We start from the raw sequence: 19332 nt of genomic DNA on the forward strand, positions 1-19332 counted from the left end.
TAAGTTCATAATACTTTCTTTTTCCAGATATTATGGAAGAGGGAAGCAGTGTTGCAGTACTGGTGCCAAATATTGGAGATCAGGAAGCTGTACTAATTTCTGAAACAGTTATTAGTCCAACACTGGAAACTAGTGAAGATGAGAGAAAATGTAAAACTGATCCACTGATCCACGTTATTGAAAAACTAAGCAAAATAGTTGAAAGTGAGAAGTCCCAGAGATGCCTTTTGATAGGAAGAAAACGTTCCCATCCTGATGCTTCTGCACAGTCATTTGAAATGCAAGATCTCTGTGAGATCCCAACTAAAACAATTGAATTGTCTGTTATTGGCACTAAAAAGACTGAGGAGCTGCAAGCAAATGACTATGTAACTGATTGTCTTCCACAAAGTAAAAGAAAGGTTATGTGCTACCAGTGTAGCTTATGTAAGTTTCTATCACCATCTCTTTTTATACTACAAGAACACATAAAACAACATGGTCAGCAGAATGAAGTGATATTAATATGCTCAGAATGCCTCTTTGCTTCTAAAAATCGAGAGGAACTTGAAGTTCATATCCGAAATCACCATGAGAACAATGGTGAAAACCACATCCAGCCGAAAGTGCAATCGTGTGTAAATCTCTCAAGTTCATCTTTGCAGGTGCCAATGGAAAGCAGTGTCAAAGCAGGCACTGATCAGACAATAAACCTGGAATGCAAAGACATAACTCAGTCCACTCCTGTGCCTGAAATGGGTAGGAGAAAGTGGTATACTTATGAGCAGTACGGCATGTACCGGTGTTTAATTTGTCGTTACACTTGTGGTCAGCAAAGAATGTTGAAAACCCACGCATGGAAACATGCAGGTGAGGTTGATTGCTCATACCCTATATTTGAAGAAGAAAATGAGTCTGCTAACTTGTCAGATGCAACTGCAACTCAAACACCTAACAGTGTGGATACCGTTGTTCTCTCTCTAGAAAATAATGAACTGGATATCCATAGTGACCATTCTCTTCAACTCCAGATTTGCAGATCTGAACAATTGCCATGTAATTCTTCACCAATAGTAGAAGACATTAAAGAGGAGGAAGTATTAAGTCAAGCAACAGCACTTTCACCTAGTGGAGAAGTGGTAGAAGAGACTATATCGGATACAGAGCAGGATAACTTGATAAGTGATAGTCTACTTTCATCGGCACAGAAAATCATTAATTGTAGCCCAAATGAAAAAGGCCATGTTAATGTAATTGTGGAGCGTTTGCCGAGTGCTGAAGAAGCTGTCTTACAGAAGCCTTTCTTGATGAACACAGACATTGAGACTGAGAAAAAATTAATCTCAGAGGAATCTCGGGTTTTGCAGGAAAGATCTGAAACTTATCACTCCGATGAAATTGAAGAAGTAATAATAGGTTGGAGCAATACTGATAAGAAAGATAATGATTTAAACACTAATAAAAACATAGCAACTGATGAAAACGCTCCTCCTATACGAAGAAGAACAAATTCAGAATCTCTGCGACTGCACTCATTAGCTGCAGAAGCTCTTGTTACCATGCCTATTAGAGCTGCAGAATTAACAAGGTCTAACTTCAGGGCTTTTGCTGAAGTAAACTCTTTAGACACAGATACAGGACAGCGGCAACCTGATGGCATGTTTGCAGCCCATTCCAAGGTGGTATCTTCATTTAAAAACCCTTCAGAGGAATTAACCCCCTTAAACCAAAGTGACTGTGCAATAGTGGAGCTACAAAAAGACAAACCGGAGTTATCTGAAGCACCCATTAAAATGGGCATCAGTATGTCGCTGCTCACTGTAATTGAAAAACTGAGGGAGAGGACAGATCAAAACGCTTCTGATGATGACATTTTGAAAGAATTACAGGACAATGCACAATGCCAACCTGCAAATGATGCAAACATGTCAGGAAGCAACCTGGTAGAATATATACCCAATGTAGACCGGCCTTACCGCTGTCGTCTCTGTCATTATAGCAGTGGCAATAAGGGCTACATAAAACAACACTTGAGAGTTCATCGTCAAAGGCAACCATATCAGTGTCCTATCTGTGAACACATAGCTGACAATAGTAAGGATTTAGAGAGCCACATGATAAACCACTGCAAAACCAGAATGTATCAATGCAAGCAATGTGAAGAATCCTTTCATTATAAGGTGAAGCTATTTCCGTTATCCTATAGCAGCTTTATAGTATGTACTGGTATTTAATTGCTTTGTTATTCTCTTAACTAAATTAAAAGTGCCAGCAAGTGTAACAATTGCTGTGAGATGTTCTAACATAACTTTTGGAGCAGAACTAAACTGGAACTTTAACCTTGTTCGTTCCAAGTTAAAGTTAGTGCTCCAAGCTCATGTATACCATTATAAAAGAAGACAATCATATATCATAATACTATTTTTGTACAGGTAGTAGTTCTTCACTTTTAAAATGGTTTAAAGTTACAGCTGTCCACAGCCTCAGGTTAGCCCCAAGGAATATAGAATAATAGCACTTTAGCTGCAGTATCATTACAGCTGAACTCTCTGATCTGCAGCACTCATGCATTGTGTCTACTTCAAGTCACTTGCCATGGCTTACCTATGGAAATACTCGTCTCTTGTTGCTTTTTGAAAATATTTTTACTGAGGCCTGTCCCATTGATCTATTAATTTTCTTCTTTTGTCCTAACCAGTAGCTGTGGTAAAAGGGAATGAAGAATTAGTAGGAGATAGCATTTACTACATAACAGGCCAGGCTTTCAAAGGATGCTCAATGTGGCCAGTAGTTGTGACTGGGTGCCCTAGCAGTGTCAGCTGTTCTGGGCCTTGACTTCTAATAAGTCTGAGATGGAAGTTTCCTTTATGTTTCATTCCATTGCTGCTTTGGCCTTGATGTCATGCAGAAAGCCAAAACTAAATTCCATGCTAGAGCATAGGATAGTGCTACTGTCACATTTTCAGCCTTCCTCAGTTAAATAATTAGTGCTACTGAATAATGCATTTTATATGTGATTTAGTGCTTATAAAGGTATAGAGAGTCTTAAATGCACAGAATTTGGACCAACCCAGCAATAGTAATAGGTTTTCCCACACAGTTTGTTCAGTCTTGATTAGGATGATTACATGCACTTTGATAAGTTATGTCACTTCCAGATTGACTCTGGTTTTCTCATGGCCAGTATGATCTGGAATGAGACCTTTCATCTAAGCTGTTGGACCATGTAAGAAACCATGTGTGGTGCTATGCTGGGTCACACTTGAACCTGTGACCTAGAATTGATTCCTCATCTCATTAACATAATCTGAGTTTCCCATGCCCTTTTTTCTTTTGTTCCTTTTTTTTTTCCATCCCCCATACGTCACTTAGATGAAAAGTATTATTAGAATATTACTATTCTTCAAGAGTGGGGTCAGGATAATGTAGGATTAAAGCTGAATGTGTCAGCATGTTTAATCTATTTTCTAAAGATTTTTTTTAATTGCCATCCAGTATCTTTTCCGTTCTTTAAAATAATCCTGAAGGACTTCATTGATTTATTAGTGCTGTTCAGTGTGGTGCATGGCATTGTATTAGTACAGTTAATGGAGATATTCTTCATACCTATAATTTAATGTACACTCACACTGACTTGTATTAAAATGTTAAAAAACCCTTCAAATTACTGAAACACTATAGAGTGATTGCTGTATGCTTATGGTTATGTTGTTAAGTGTTTTTTAACATGTACATGCATACATCCGTGTGTGTGTGTATGGGGGGGGGTGTACCTACACACACACACAGACAGACAGACATTAAATGTTCCTTGGAATTTTTTTTTTTCCAGAGTCAGCTACGAAATCATGAAAGAGAGCAGCACAGTCTTCCAGATATTCTCTCAGCAGCCACATCCAACAAACTAATTGTTTCCAGTGAGGTAGATGAAACAGAAGGTACTGTATGCCTTTTTTGATAATCTTTTATTAAAAGATTGTCAAATTCATAATGTTATTTATAGTCTTAAAACTGTTTAAAAACTACTTTTGAGGATAAACATTGTCATCCTTGCTCTGACCCTAAATTTGTGTTTTTTCAGTAGGCAAAAACTGGTTAATTTCCACCGTTTTGAGGTACCATATCAGCATTTGAAAAATTGGAAATATTCCTTCAAATATAAAATGCCCTTGCATTTAAAACATGCCTAAGTTTTCTGATTCTCAATTTAAGAAAACTATAAAGACATAGCTATTTGTATACAACCTCCATTATGCATTTGAGCACTTTTCTGTCTTTCCCCTTCCCACCTTACTTGAATGTGAGACAAGCTGTTTTTAGAAAAAATAAGTGGTTTTTTTTAAAGTGTCTCATATATTTGAAGGAATATGGTACTTTCCCATTTGATACCATCTTATATGTTTATATATGCTAGAATATTATAAATCTATTCTTCTTTGTTAAACTTCATTATTCATAGACTTAATCATTGATGTGGACTTCTACCTTTTGAGTTTTAAGAAATACCACTTTTTGTAACGGCTTCAGTGTTTTCTAAATTGCAGAGTAGAAAGGGACCACTTTGAAAAAACACGAGGCTCTGAAACAGCATATATGCACAACACACATTTGAATTTCACACTTGGAAATTCTCATTATTTTCTGAAATACAGTGTGTGCTCTACAAACATATAGAAGGATTCTGAGCCTTGGGGGATTCATAATATGAAAAGACAAAATATACAGTGAGAGTAATCATATAAAGAATGGTCAGGATTAAAATTGGGCACATGGTTTGTTAGGGAATATTTTAAATTTTTTATTTATGTGCTGTTTAAGGTTTGCTTGATTAGTGTAGAACTCTAAAAGAGGACAGTGCTTTGAAAGTCCAGGAAAAGAGCAAGAAGTAAGAGGAGTTCAGAGTAAGAATAGAGAGAGGGAGAAAGGTCCCTCTATGCGACCTTGATCAGGCCACAGTTGGAGTACTGCGTCCAGTTCTGGGCGCCGCACTTCAGGAGGGATGTGGATAATATTGAGAGGGTCCAGAGGAGGGCCACTTGCACGATCAGGGGGCAGCAGGGCAGGCCCTATGAGGACAGGCTATGAGATCTGAACCTGTTCAGCCCCCACAAGAGGAGGCTGAGAGGGGATCTGGTGGCTGTCTATAAACTGGCCAAGGGAGACCAGCAGGCAATGGGAGAGTCCCTGTTCCCCCAAGCACTACTGGAAGTAACAAGGAACAACGGCCATAAGCTGACAGAGAGCAGATTCAGGCTGGATATCAAGAGGCACTACTTTACAGTCAGAGTGGCTAGGATCTGGAACCAACTTCCAAGGGAAGTGGTCCTCGCTCCTACCCTGGGGGTCTTTAAGAGGAGGCTAGATAGACACCTTGCCGGGGTCGTCTGACCCCAGCATTCTTTTCTGCCTGTGGCAGGGGGTCAGACTTGATGATCTGCTTAGGTCCCTTCCAACCCTACTAACTATAAAAGCAGGGCAACAAGTTTGAACTTTTAATTATTTGTCCATAACCAGAATAAAATTAGATTTCTATTTCCTGGCTACCAGCTGCACTATTCTGTAAATCCATTCTACCTCTTACTGCAATTTTGAATTTCTGATTTGTATATTTAAAGTTACTTGCCTCATCAGCATTGTATAAAAATTACTCCTGCTAGCTCCTTTTTGTTCTGAAAGTGCAAGGAATTCGGACCTATATTATTTCAGGAGATTGGGCATAGTGTTTATTACTTCCTTTTAGATTCAAACCTGAAATAGCCATAGAGCTTTCAAGGAAGAGCTGAATGACAGAAGAAAAAGCAGTTTTCAGGCAATCTTTATTCTTCAAAGGAAGTAACTATCATTCTCAGGGAGGAGATGAAAAGTAAAAGTGTTCCTGGTTTTCCCTTGGATATGCATGTATGTCTGTACCTCTGGTTATCAATATTGGCAGTGTTTACATTTGTTTGAGTCAAGATTTATGAAAATGGCCAATGATTTTGGCTGCCCATAATAAGGAACTTGAAAGAGATCTGATTTGCAAAGGTGCTGAGTGTCTATCTTCTGCAAATTGGGTTCAGTTAGGATGACTAAACAAGGAGGAAGACTGCTAATCACTTCTGAAAAGATTTTCTTTAACAACAAAAAACCTGTTGAAGTTGTTCTTACAAACTGAGGGGCTTACATTATAAACCCTGTCCCAGAGGAACTCCTGTTGAGGACACTGAACCTGGCTTTTATTTATGTGCTTGAATGTTTTTATAAATTTTAGTCATATTTGTCTTGTGTAAAAGGTTAAGATTCATAAGCTAAGCTTTAAATGGATTTTTACCCCAAACCAAAGTTGGCAATACAACTTCAATTAAAATAGTTCTTCTAAAATTTCATTAAATTATACTTTGGAAATGCTGAAATTATTTCAGAAACAATTTACAATCAAATTGTGACACCACTGCAGTACAGAAATCCTCTTGTCAAACAGATGTCACCCCTATAAAGCTTCCCAAAACAGAGAAGTTTATGGCATAGCATCTGTTTATGGGAGAGATGTCTGAGCTGAAACAGTTTCATTTCTTGTTTATGAAATAGTCAGTCTTAAATGTCTCTTTATTCATCATGGTTGTACAATAAATTTAAAGGACGCATTATGACATTGGATATGATTGGATTGTAAATGCCTAATAATGAAGGAATACAGTAATATGCTGCATTATAGTAGCACCTGTTATTGCTGCAAGAATAAAAACCTGTTATTTTCCCCACTCGCAATACACTCAGACCCTTGCAAAAATAAAAAAATTAAAAGAGCCTGGGGAAGAAACAATGAGAAGAAAATATAACTCCTAGACTGGCAGTCGGACTACACCATGAGACAGTATGATGGATTGTAACTTAACTGTGTTTTGTTAAAAGAATAAATCTTAACTAGTGACTGGTATAAATAATTGCTCCTAAGTGTGTGCTTACTAGTGGTTAGCCACTTATAACCTTGCAATAGATTATTTGTTTCTAGTGTCCTTTTATCATCTCATTACTTACTATTTGTTTAAAGCATTCTAGCCAATAAACTACCTAGTTCATTAACAGAAAATTAAATTTGGAACCAAACTCTTTTCCGAGAAGGAAATAGAGACTGTGGACCCTTTGGGGTATAGTTTTACCCAAAGGTGACATGGTATTACAGAAATCACTTAGGTCTTGCTCTGTGAGGAGTGCAGCCTCAAAAATGGGTTAATAATCCACTCAAGAAGTTTTCTGCATATATAGACGTATATTCACCTGTAAAAATGAGCGTGGCTTATGCATTATAAAAGTCTCTAAACACGAACTTAATACAGCTGCCATTCTAATTTCATAGGAGAAATTTTGGGGGCAAGATAACATAAAAATAACTTGTATTGAGTGCTTTATAGAGAGAATTCTGATGCATCTGCATTCAAAAAAATATAGATTGTATATACTACCACATTGCTTTTTTGGCCAAGATTTCTGAAAAATGAGCAGTTTTCCATGACATGCTGTGGTTTGGAGGTAGAACAGAGTGAGTTAAGGAGGAAGGGGTCACTTCTTTTATCTGTCCACACAGAATTTTCTCGTCTTGATACCATAGTGCAAGTGCTTCTCATAGCCCAAGTGACCTGATTGTGCAAGTTGAAGTGGAATTTTGCCAGTCTACACCACCTCCATACTGAACCCTGAAGCACTGCCCATGAAGCACATCCTGCCTAGTTGTTCCCATCTCCACACACCAAATTGGGTAAATGAGGCAATATAGCTGCCTTAAACTGGTTCTGGGTGTGCTTATGCTCTTTGCCTCAAGAGTGCTTAATGGCATATGCTCTGGGCAAGGGGTTTAGTGAATGGATTTCACTTGAAGGTTTAGTCAGTCATCTAGCGGAAAACCTCAAAAACACTTTCACATGACTTATGTGCCAGACTATGATACAGACTGAAAAGATATTTAGAGAAGTGGTTTTTATGAATAATTGTAGTGGTTTATTCACTTTGAAGACATGCTTACCCTAAAGAATCAAGAGATTTGAGTTCTCATACGTCCTGAAATAAAGTCCTTCATTTCATTCCATTGTTATTGGCAAGTCATGGTTTTGCTAATTTAGGTGTAAAATCTTGCATCCAGGCTAGTGTTCATTTTGATCCCTCTCTTTTAAACTATTTGTCTTACTGTTTTAAATGTATCATCTTATGCCCCAAAGTCTAGGACACTGTTGCTTGTTTTCAACAGACATTTTAAACCCCACTTTTGTCATTGCACTATCTGGAACAGTTGTTACACTATCAGAACTGTCAACCTGCATAGTGAAAGAATATGTAATCATAGCTTTAAGTATATACAACATTGATAACTACCACTGTGTGTGTTCTGTCCATCAGATTCTGTTTTAGGAACATTTATAATCAAATATTTATCAGCACCAGAATCGCAGGAGATTTCAAATTTTAGAGCTTAATTGAGACTTTTTTTTTCCTTTTCTTGTTTTGATACTGTTCTCTTGCAAACGCCACTTGTACCTTAACAAGTTTTACCTTTTGACCTCTTCTTTAGTCCAGAAAGTTTGGCCTGTGCTTTTCTTGGCAAATGCTGAAGGCAGTTCAGGCTTGTCAACACATTTTCCTTCTTTTTATCAGATTCTGTAACTGGCAACATAAGCAGCTGAGACGTTTAGGACTCCTGTCTTACTGCAGTCCTAGCAGTTTAGGACTCTGTTTACTGCAGTCCTAGCTTTAAAGTCATATTTTAAGGCAACACTTCACTTTCTTCATTCAGGATCTCCTATCCCAATCTCACTCCTGTATTCCAACTCTGGCTATATAAGCCTTTCTATTGAGTGGTAAATCTTAAAATAGGATACCTAGCATAACACAGACCTTTCCTGCCCTTGGCTTTCAAGAGTCTTTTGAGGGGAAAAAGTCTTGAACAGAACTAACAGCAGAATAAAGCTTGGAAACTGGGCTTTCCTGTTTTTCTGGATTTCTGCAGCTGATCACATGAGGCTACATCAGGATTCCTGAGATGACCTATAGAAGCCAACAAATAAGTCTTTTTCCTACTTGAGATCTGCTAATAGCTACAAGCCCTCAATATATTCAGCCTGTTGGTATTAAACTCCACTGTGGATTTTGCCTGGGTTTTTTGTTTGTTTGGGGGTAGAGACCTGCTTCATATCAGTAACAGGAGATTCTGAAGTTTTTGTTGTTACAAGATTTACCTTATTGCGTCATTTGTGAGGACAAAATTGTTGAATCTCCTGGATTATTTCATTTTGGGAATGTGCCTCACCCCTAATCTGTTCTACCTTGGAAGTTCTCCAGGAATCTATATCTGGGTCTCTTCAGTGCCCATAAACATATTTAAAAGGCTTAAGGCATTACTGTATTTAGTGTAATATTAAGACTTTCATGTACAGATGAAAGGAATCTTGTTGATGAATCTGAACTGCCTTCTGCTTTTTGCAAGAAAAGCAGTACAGTTTAAATTTCTTGAACTGGCAGAGAGGTCACTCATACTTTTTAGGGTCATACTTTCCTAGGTAAAACTGAGCAGTAGCCTTCATCTCTGCAGTCCTTAACTTCTAAAGGAGCACTTTCATTCTAGTAAAAAAGTACATTCCTTGTCTACACTTATTTTGGTCCTTAGGAAAAGCTCCACAAAGCTCTTTAATGATTTATATTAACACTCTGTCTGTGCGATTTCTAAACATCTCAAACCCTTTTGAAAGTTACTGTGGAGCATCTGGGAAGTAAAGGGGGAGGGGGGAGATCTCTGAGTCTGAACTTAAATATTTCAGGAAGAGTTTTGTTTTCCCTTTCAGTGCCTGCCTGTTTTGCCTTTCTCAGTGCCCACCATTTTCTTTGATCTGATCCTTGGAGGTGAAAATGTTGCAATCAGCTCTCAGTCCCTCACCTTATATTACTGCAAAAGTGGGTTTATGACTTAGAGGACAAGCCCCCTGCCTCCCCCCCTCCCAAAAAACAAATGAACAAACAAACAAAAACAGACAAAACAGGGGAGTAGCTGAATTGTAAAAGTGAAATACACTTTCTAAAGCATTCAAAACTCTACTAAATATCAGGAAGAATACAAAAGAGCAGTGGTAAGCAACAATTACATGTATTATCCATGAAATATCCATTACTTGACTTTTGTGTTGAAGTAATACTTAAGAGCATAGGATGGGAAGGGGCCTCCTAGGTCACTGGATCCAGTCTCCTGCATTTGCCAGCTCTTGTTAACAAAAGGAATCCCCAAAATTGTCACTTTGAAACCTCAGCCACAACTGCAAGGAACAATATCCACAGCACCACCCTATATCATACCAAATGCAAAACTTGGGGAGATGAGGGCTGATAAATGCAATAGCAGGGAAGTAGTTAGTAAGTATATGCTGAGATAATCCTATGAAATCCACACTCAGTGTTGAATCCAGAATGATTGGGATAAACTGGAGGAATGGTCCAAAATCAATCAGATAAATGTAACAAGGACAAGTGCAAAGTCCTGTGCTTGGGATGGATTAATTGCATGCACAAACACAGACTGGGGAATAACTGGCTAGGCTACAGTATTGAAGAGATGAACCTGGGGGTTACACTAGATCAGGGGTCTGCAGTATTTTTGAGCCAAGTGCCAAGAAACCCTGCAACCTGGACTTCAAAGATGTTGGCATGCCAGGGGCAGATGGCAGGGAGTCACAAGGGGCCCAGTCCTTGTTGTGGCAGCGCAGCCCCAGCCCCTTCCCCTATGTGGTCCTCCAGGTGCGCATGCAGCTACAGCCAGCAATAAACCAGGCTTGAGCTTTGGACACCAGTACAGCCACTTGCAACCTTGTGGCTGCCTATTGCAAGCAATCTGGGCTCTGTCTGGATTGCCACTTCCATGTGAGGGGAGAGGGAGCTGCTCCAGGGGCAAGCTGTCTTTCCCCCTTCCCCCCAAGGGCTAATCCAGGTAGCAGCTGCAGCAGATGTCCAGTGTCCCACATCTCCTGATCACAATGCATCGACTGAGCAAAGGGGCAGAGCGAACACAAAACATGGTATGGGGGAGGGAGGGGAGCAAGTTTGCTGCCACTTCCTCCCACAGAGCAGAGATTTACAAACCAAAGCCACTATTCAAATAAATGTAACTCCTCCTTCCTAGCTCCAAATGCACAGAGGCAGCATGCTGGGAATGGAGGAAAAGACAAGGGAGAGCTGCTGCTAGCTGCCGGGCTTGGGCACTGCAAGGCAGGGAGTGCAGGGCACCCCTTTGCTGGGACCCGCAGGGAAGCCCTGCCACAGAGCCTAGGCTGCTCACAGCAGGGCTTGCAGCCTCACTACTGCCTGCTGAAAGCAGCCTGGGCTCTGTGGCTGGCGAAAACTGCCCAGAGCCCAGGCCAGCTGTGGCGTGCCAAGCAGAATGGCCTCATGTGCCATGCTCTGGCAAGTATGCCGGTGGTTGCTGACCCCTGCACTAGACCATAAACTAAATATGAGCAAACAGTGCTCTTATTGCAAAACAAGCCAATAGCATATGGAGTTGTATTAATAGGAGTGTCACTTTCAAATCAAAAGAAGAGATTTGGCAATGGTGACCTCAGCTGCATCCAGTTTTGGTCTGCGCACTTCAAGAAGGATGTGTACAGTTTATATAGAGTCTAGCACAGAGCAAGAATAATAAGGGGCCTGGGAGGCAAGACTTGTGAGGGAAGGTTGAAAGAACTAGAGTTATTTAGTGTGGAGATGAAAAGATGGGGTCTGGGGGCGGGATTTTAATCCCTGAAAGACAATTACAGTGGATGGAGATGGGTTTTTCTTTGTGGCCATCAGTGACACAGCATAGTGCACCACAGGTGTGTGAGCAATAGCCTCAAGCTTCAGCAGAGGAAATTTAGGTAGGAGATTAGGAGGAACTTTCTGACTATGACAGTGGTCAAACATTGGAACAAGTGACCTAGAGAAGCTGTGGATCTCCATCCTTCAAAGTTTTCAAGAGCAGGTTGGACAGACGCTTGCCTGGGATGCTTTAGTCAGAGATGCTCCTGTCTTGAGCCGAGTGGGGGGGGCTAGATGACCTTGTAGGGGCCCTTCCAGCCCTACTTTCCTATGATCCTATGTTACAGAGGAAAACAAAGCCCCATCCAAAGTCTATTCCAATCTGACCCAGAGAAAAAATTCTTTCCTGACCTCAGAAATGGTGATCGGTGTGTCCCTCAGGATTTCTTGTACCAAATGGAGCATCAGTGCAAGTGAGTCAAAAACTCTCAGCCTTAATTGTGGCTCAAAGATAAAAATACCCCCATAAGCCAGTAGCATTCATGAGGAAGAAAAAATGTTTTCCTGGCCTCAATTTGTGACCAGCAAAGCCCTGAGCAGTGGGATTACCAGATACTTTCTGCACTGTGGCATTACCTTTTTACCGTAACTTAAGGTTCACAGTTGCTTGATTCCACATCTCACATACAGATTGGTGTGTTATAACTCCTGTCCTGTCATACCATGCCTTCCATAGACTCGTCCATTAACTTCAAAATGTCAGGTTTCATAATCCCATTCTGTGCTGAAACTATTATCCTAGAACTTCAAGTACAGGAGAATGTGTATTTCTGAAATTACAAAGTGTATTCTCTACAGGAAATAAATCTTCAGTCCAGAAACTCTACAGATGCGATGTATGTGATTACACAAGCACAACCTATGTTGGCGTACGAAATCACAGACGGATTCATAATTCTGATAAGCCATACAGGTAAGTGTCTTTGCTTAATGTTGACTATTTCTGGCTGCTTGAACCATTGTTCTTTTTAACTAAACGTACTAAACGTTGTACATTTTTAAGAGCATCATTGAAGAAAGAACTTAACAGTAGCAACTTAATAGTTCTCCTATAAAACAAAAGGAACCATACCTGCTGTGGTTTGTTCAAACCACAAAATCCAGAACCATCAACTTTCCTACTCTGCTTGTTTTGTGTTTGAAATGTCACTTCGGAGTTTGCCTGGAAATACTAATGCACAACAACAAAACTCTCACAAACAAAACAGCAATAATGTGTCTTTAGAACAGGGGTGGGCAAAATTGTGGATGTGGCTGGTGGCTGGACTCCATTTCCCAGCAGCCCCTGCCTATGTAGCTCATGGCTGGTCTCCATGGAGACCCCAGGAGCAGGGGGCTGCAGAACCTGGGCTTTGCACTGGACAGCAAGGCCCTGCACTGTCACAGCCCATGCCGTCATGCCCCCACGCTCCTGGGGTCTCCAAGGAGACCAACAAGGCACCACCTGCAGGGCATGAGGCTAGGCAGGGGCTGCGCCGGGGCCAGGATCTTGTGGCAATGACAGCACGGGGCGGAGCTGCAATCTGCTCCCTCCACGACCCTGCCTGTAGAACCCGCGTTCATCTCAGGGATATGCAAGCAACAGATAATGGCATTGCCCTAGCCTCACCCTGTGCTGTCACCGCCGCAAGATCCCAGCTCTGCAGCAGCTGCCTGCCCAGCCGCATGCCCTGCTTGCGCAGCTCCTGGCCAGTCTCCATGGAGACCCAGGGCGTGCGGGGCATGACAGCATGGGCTGGGCTGGCAAGGTTCTACAGCCTAGTGCCATCCTGGCCCTGCGCTGTCACACTCCCGGGGTCTCCGTGGAGACCAGCCAGGAGCTGCACAGGCAGGGGCTGCTGGGAAATGGAGTCAATTGCAGACCCAATGCAGCCCACTGGCAGAACGTTACCCATTTCTGCTTTAAAAGTTGAACAGAAACTTGGTTGTGGCAGGTAAGGATGTAAATATTTTTAAATATTTGTTAAATCTCCTCTAATTATATTGTTTAAACGAGTAACCAATAACACAGCAGCTTGGAGACACAGCTGCTGCTGAGAGCCACTCCTGGTGCACCCTGCCCTTTGACTAGGGGGAGGAGGCATGCCCACCCAGACAACACAGCCCACCTGAAGCCCCAGGCTGGGAGGGAGCACCTGTGAACGAGCAGCTAGTTGCTTAATTGATGAGTCCTTGGGCTGCTGTTTTTTTTCCTTTTAGGGTATGGGTATTAATCCCCCTCCACTCTCCCTCCCTTCTGCCTGCCTCGCTGTCTTCTGAGTTCTGCTGGGGCACCACACAGCTTCCCTTCTCCCCTCCCCTGCCAGACTGCACCCACCCCAAGCTAACAAGTAACTGGTAAAATAAACAGAAATCACCGAGCTTATCAATTAAACCCTTTCACATCCCTAGCGGCAGGAGTAAATAATGAAAAGGGAAGGAAGGGGAAGGAAAATGGATAAATAGGAATAGGTTAAAAATACAGTCCTTGTGATAAAATTTATAATGTGATAGAAAATCAGCTTTAGATAGAACAAACTTATAAGGACACCTTTGACCTATGTAAATATTTCTGGAGAAACTTCAATCCGAAATGTACAGTGATTTAGGTTTGTTAAATTATTCCCACATATTTACCTAGAGGCAGCATAAATTAAATAGTACTTTGTATACATTCAGAGTTTACTCAGGTCTTTACAGATTCACTATAAGCCACTACCTTCCTCACTCTTTTTTCCTCCATCCTGCCAAGTTTTAAGCTGCCAACTGTCCTATTTTAGAATCCATAAAAGCCTCTTCTCTGAGCAGACTATCTAATTATCCCGTGCCTTTAGTCTTGCTGCTGACAAATTGGTTCACTCTTTTGGTATTTAAGATAACTAAGCAAATGAAGATTGTTGCAGATTTCTTATATTTTGGGGAAGCATCGTCTCTTAAAGGGTAGCGGCAAGAAATAAATTGTATTTGCTTCTTGAGCTGTGAAAGATGCAAAGACCACAACATTTTTTAAAAGTTACATGTTGTATATAATTCAGGAAATAGGTTCCTTGGTCTTGTAGAATTTAGAAGAGCAGTTCATTCTCTTCCCTGTGTTTTTGTTGTACAGGATGCCTCTTTTTGTCCTTGTCATAATGCTTATTAATATTTGAAGAACTAAAAGAAAAATCATGTAAACATGCAGGTAAATCATAGTTTGAGTTCCTATCCCAAGATAAGTAGTTTATACATATATAGGAATCACATTGGCTGTTTTTCTTGGATATCTTTGCAACTTCCATGGAGGTGATATACTAGTCACTTGCAGTTTCCTATAATTACAAGTAATCAGTAATAGGTATTTTAATTATAAAGCCTTTTTGTTTTGGTTTTTTACCTTCCATCATAAACATTCTGTACATTTCTGGTATTTGATCTGTCATACCTGACTTTTCAATTTATTTGAAAGAAATAACTGAATTCTTGAAAAATATACCCATATAACATTTTAGTTGTTTAAAGCATTCCAAACTGAAGCAATTCATCTGCTCTGCCTAGAAAGATTTGTAATCCTTGCCTGTCATATATTTGTATTTAAGCGTCACAAATTGCTTTGTGTAGAATGCATAGATTTAGGACAGGGGTGGGCACTTATTTTGACTGGAGGGCCACATACCGAGTTTTGGTGAGCTGTCGAGGCCACACATATGAAATCTTTTACAGGATATCATTTTAACAAATTACAGGTAAAAAAAATCATACGCTAAAAATCAAACATCTACTATATCATATCTTAATTTTATAACAAAAAATAATTTTGTCCTGCTTCAGGTTTTTTGAATAGTATGTATAGAAGCAATTATATAATAGCTCAAAATAGTGTTACTCTTGTATATTGTGAGGGGTGGGTGTGCGTCTGGGGGGGCGGCACATGTGCTAGGTCCTGGGAACTGGCCGAGAGGGGTGGGAGGCCGAGCAGGGAATGCATACAGAAGAACTGGTACAGTCTGCTGCCCAACCCCATCCCTCCACGGCTGCTCCCGCAGTGCTGGATCAGACCACACCCACCCTGTGCCCTCCAGACAACACCGCCCTGGCCCTGGCCGGTGCACACAGCTTCTTGGCAGGGTTGCTGCTAAGCTTCCCCTGCCTCCAGCAGCTACTCCTCCTCTTCCTGCCCCAGCTGTGCTGTTCTGGGCAACAGGTAACGTAAGGAAGCTGTGGGGATGTATGCCAGGCATCACATGCCAAGCCTGGCAGTTGGGAAGCTGTAGCCGGGCGGCTTCTGCCCGCACATGTGGGGCTCCAGCTCCCAGCCGCCTTCCACCCATTTGGCTGCCTTTAAGTGACTACTTATTGTGAGTAAAGCTGGACCTGGAGCCCTGCGCACTGGGGCAGGAGCCACCTGGCTGCAGGTTCTCCACTGCCTGACTGGGCATCTGCTGGTCAGCACATGTCCCCTGACTTCCCTGCACTGCCTGCTGCCCAGAATGGGGAAGGAGGAGGAGGAGCTGCTGGGAGCCAGGGAGCTAAGCAGTAGCACTGTGTGAAGCTTAGGTCCCTGATTCGATTCAGTGGAGATTTGGCCCGATTTAGTAGCCGAATCTCCGAATCCGAATTGAATCAGGAGAAGCTGTAATCCAGGGGCAGGCAATTATTTTGGGCAGAGGGCCGCTTACCCAGTTTTGGCAGGCTGTCAAGGGCCGCATGGGTAGCCCCGTCCCTTGACAGGTGCCCCACCCCTTGACAGGTGCCCTGCCCCCTGGTCACCATCTTGGGACCAACGTCCCAATGTCTTAAGAACAATGTCCCAGGGCCAGCATCGGTGGGGCCCAGAACAGGGCACAGGCCGGCAGGGGTCTGTGGAGCCGGGCTGGGTTGCACCAGCAGGGAGGGGGGAGCTGGCCCAGCTCCATAGAGCCCCTGCCAGCTGGGACCCCATGCTCCTGCCATGGGGCAGGCGAGGGGCCACTTTTCCCCTTGCTCAGCACTAGTTGTAACTCGCCCCACTGCCAGTGGGTTACAAGCTGGTGCTGAGCGCGGGAGCGGGGGGAAAGAAAGCAGCCCCTCCCTGCCCCATGCCCAGCGCCCCACACCGCATCCACTCGCAGCCTGCCTGGGGCTGCCTGTGCCTGCTCCGGACAGCCCCACGTGGGCTGTGAGTGCCTGCAGTGCAGGGCACCAGGCATGGGGCAGGCGAGGGGCCACTTTTCTCCACACAGGGAAGGAGTCCAGGGAAAAGTTGAGCACGGGGCGAAAGTGGCCCCTCCTCCACTCCATGCCCGGTGCCCCGTGCTGCAGGCACTTGCAGCCCACATGGGGATGTCCAGAGCAGGCACAGGCAGCCCCACATGGGTTGCAAGCAGCTGTAGCGCAGGGTGTGGGTGGGGAGGGGTCGCTTCTCTGCCCTGCCCTGCACTCCTTCCTTGCCCAGGTCTCCCCCCCCCACGCACTTACCTGAGCTTCCCGTGCCGGGGCAGCCACGTGCTCCCAGCCCAGAAACCCCGGCTGGGGCTTCCAGCTGGGGGGCAGGGCCAGGTGGGCCCTGCTGTTGTTGGAGCCTGCCAGGCTTCCCCTGGGTCCTACTGCCCTTGGTTCCTGTCATTTTTGACAGGAACCAAGGGCAGAGAAATATTGATTTTCTACATTTTTTTAGGGGCCCCACGGGCTGGATAGAATGGCGTCCAGCCTGCAGGCCTTACTTTGCCCACCTCTGGTTTAATCTCTCCGAATTGAATCAGAACACTCCAAATCAATTCAGAGAGATTTGGAAAAATTTGGCCATTCGGATGTAGACAGAGCTTTAAATGTTTTTTCTACATACTTCAAGGTACCAAGTGGCTCGTGAATGCTGTGATGGTGGGGCAGGTAGAGCATCCCACAGGAGCATGGGGGGCTCCCCAACATGCTCGGCAGCAGACCTGGAAGTAGACCTGAAACACTTCTGGTCCACTTCTGGGTCCACCAGGGAGCATGCGGAGGGGCCCCCCTACACCTCCTCAGCTTGGTGACTGGTGCCTCCTGGGTCTGGTGGGGCACCCGGGGTCCCCCCATGGCTGATCACTGAGCCAGCGGAGCACGGGGGCCCCCCAGCATGTACCCCAGTGAATCTGGAAATGGACCGGAACTACTTCCGGTCCACTTCCGGGTTCGCTTCTAGACACGTGGGGGAACCCCCTGTGTTCCTGTGGGACACTCCATCCACCCCACCATTGCAGCGTTCACGAGCTGCACCTAGTACCTCAAGGTATGTAGAAAAAACATTTAAACCTGTGTCTATGGCCGAATCGCTGATTCTCCAAATCAGCATCAAATCTTTAGATTCAGATTCGGCTGAATTGAATTGGGGACAGTGATCCAAATCAACAAATCGAATCACTGTCCCTGATTCGGGCCAAATCCGAACTGAATATGGCCCATTTCGCACACCCCTACTGAGCAGTACCCAAGTGGCTGCAGCTGCACTAGGAGCAGCCCTGCCAGGAAGTTGCACACTGGCTGGGGCCAGGGTCATGCTGTATGGCTGACATAGGGTGGGCTGTGGCAGGAACGCCATGGGAGCAGTTGCCCAGATGCAGTCACTTGATTGGTACCTGTCTACAGGCTGGATCCAATCATTTGGTGGGTCAGATTATCCTCCCCTGATTTAGGCTGTTCAAAGGTTTGTGAGGTTTGAAGGGGTTTAGGGACCAGGGGATGGTTGTTCCTACTGCAACTGCTGCTAATTCTTTTCACAGGACATTTGGACATTTAGATAAGTAAATAGTGCAATGTGCCATTGTCTCCCCTGGACATTTCAGGCCTGTTGATTTCATTCCCATCTTCTGTTTACGTTGTGAAAATGTCTCATGCTTTCATAGGATCATAGGAAAGTAGGGCTGGAAGGGACCTCATGAGGTCATCTAGTCCAGCAGGCTAAGTCATTTTATTAACATATGAAAGGTAGCACTATACATGGAAAATGTGGCTGTCTTAATGCAGGGACTTATGGAAAGGTTATATACTTGAGACAGATGTCCTATTCATAAGCATACACCACTTATGAAGTGTAAACTTTTATGGCCACATTTTACCTTTGTCTTGCTTAGCCAGGCATTTACATACCATGGCCATCACTAGGGTATGCATTCCCCTTTTACAGTGAAATTTTGACTTAAGTGAAATTTCACAGGATGAATATAAGGACCACATTTGAACATAGAAAATGTTACTTTTACGCTTTTTATGATTTTGAAAATCCATGTAGTTTCTTAAAAGGGAAATTAATACAGAAGTTTATAAATATGTTATTTGCTTTAATCATAGGCTTTCAAAAACACCTCTTTGGCTGCATCTTAGACTTTTATTTGTGATAATTTAATATCAGGTTGTTGGGTTCATTTGTTTTTTGTTGTTCCTTCAGATGTCGAGTATGTGACTTCGCCACAACAAATATGAATAGTTTGAAGTGTCACATGAGGCGCCACCCTCACGAGCATCAGGCAGTGCAGTTAATGGAACAGTATAAGTATGTGGAAGTTAAAACTTAAAAAGGGTTTGTTACCTTCTGAAATAAAGGAAGATCTGATATCATTGCTTCCTCTGAAGCTT

At 43.0% G+C, this 19332-nt stretch overlaps 1 protein-coding gene across 2 annotated transcripts in view; it reads left to right on the forward strand.

Moving 5' to 3' along the window:
* The window catches only part of ZNF507 (zinc finger protein 507), a 33564-nt gene that overhangs the window by 6539 nt on the left and 7693 nt on the right, over positions 1-19332 (forward strand). For both annotated transcript variants that reach the window (XM_006263265.4, XM_019492946.2), the window contains exons 2-5: positions 28-2159; positions 3812-3917; positions 12586-12700; positions 19145-19249. In XM_006263265.4, coding sequence (XP_006263327.2) covers positions 33-2159; positions 3812-3917; positions 12586-12700; positions 19145-19249 — 2453 coding nt within the window. In that variant the 5' untranslated portion in view covers positions 28-32. The remainder of the gene's footprint in view (positions 1-27; positions 2160-3811; positions 3918-12585; positions 12701-19144; positions 19250-19332) is intronic.

This window comes from Alligator mississippiensis, chromosome 10 (assembly GCF_030867095.1).
Source record: "Alligator mississippiensis isolate rAllMis1 chromosome 10, rAllMis1, whole genome shotgun sequence".
Lineage (NCBI taxonomy): Eukaryota > Metazoa > Chordata > Crocodylia > Alligatoridae > Alligator > Alligator mississippiensis.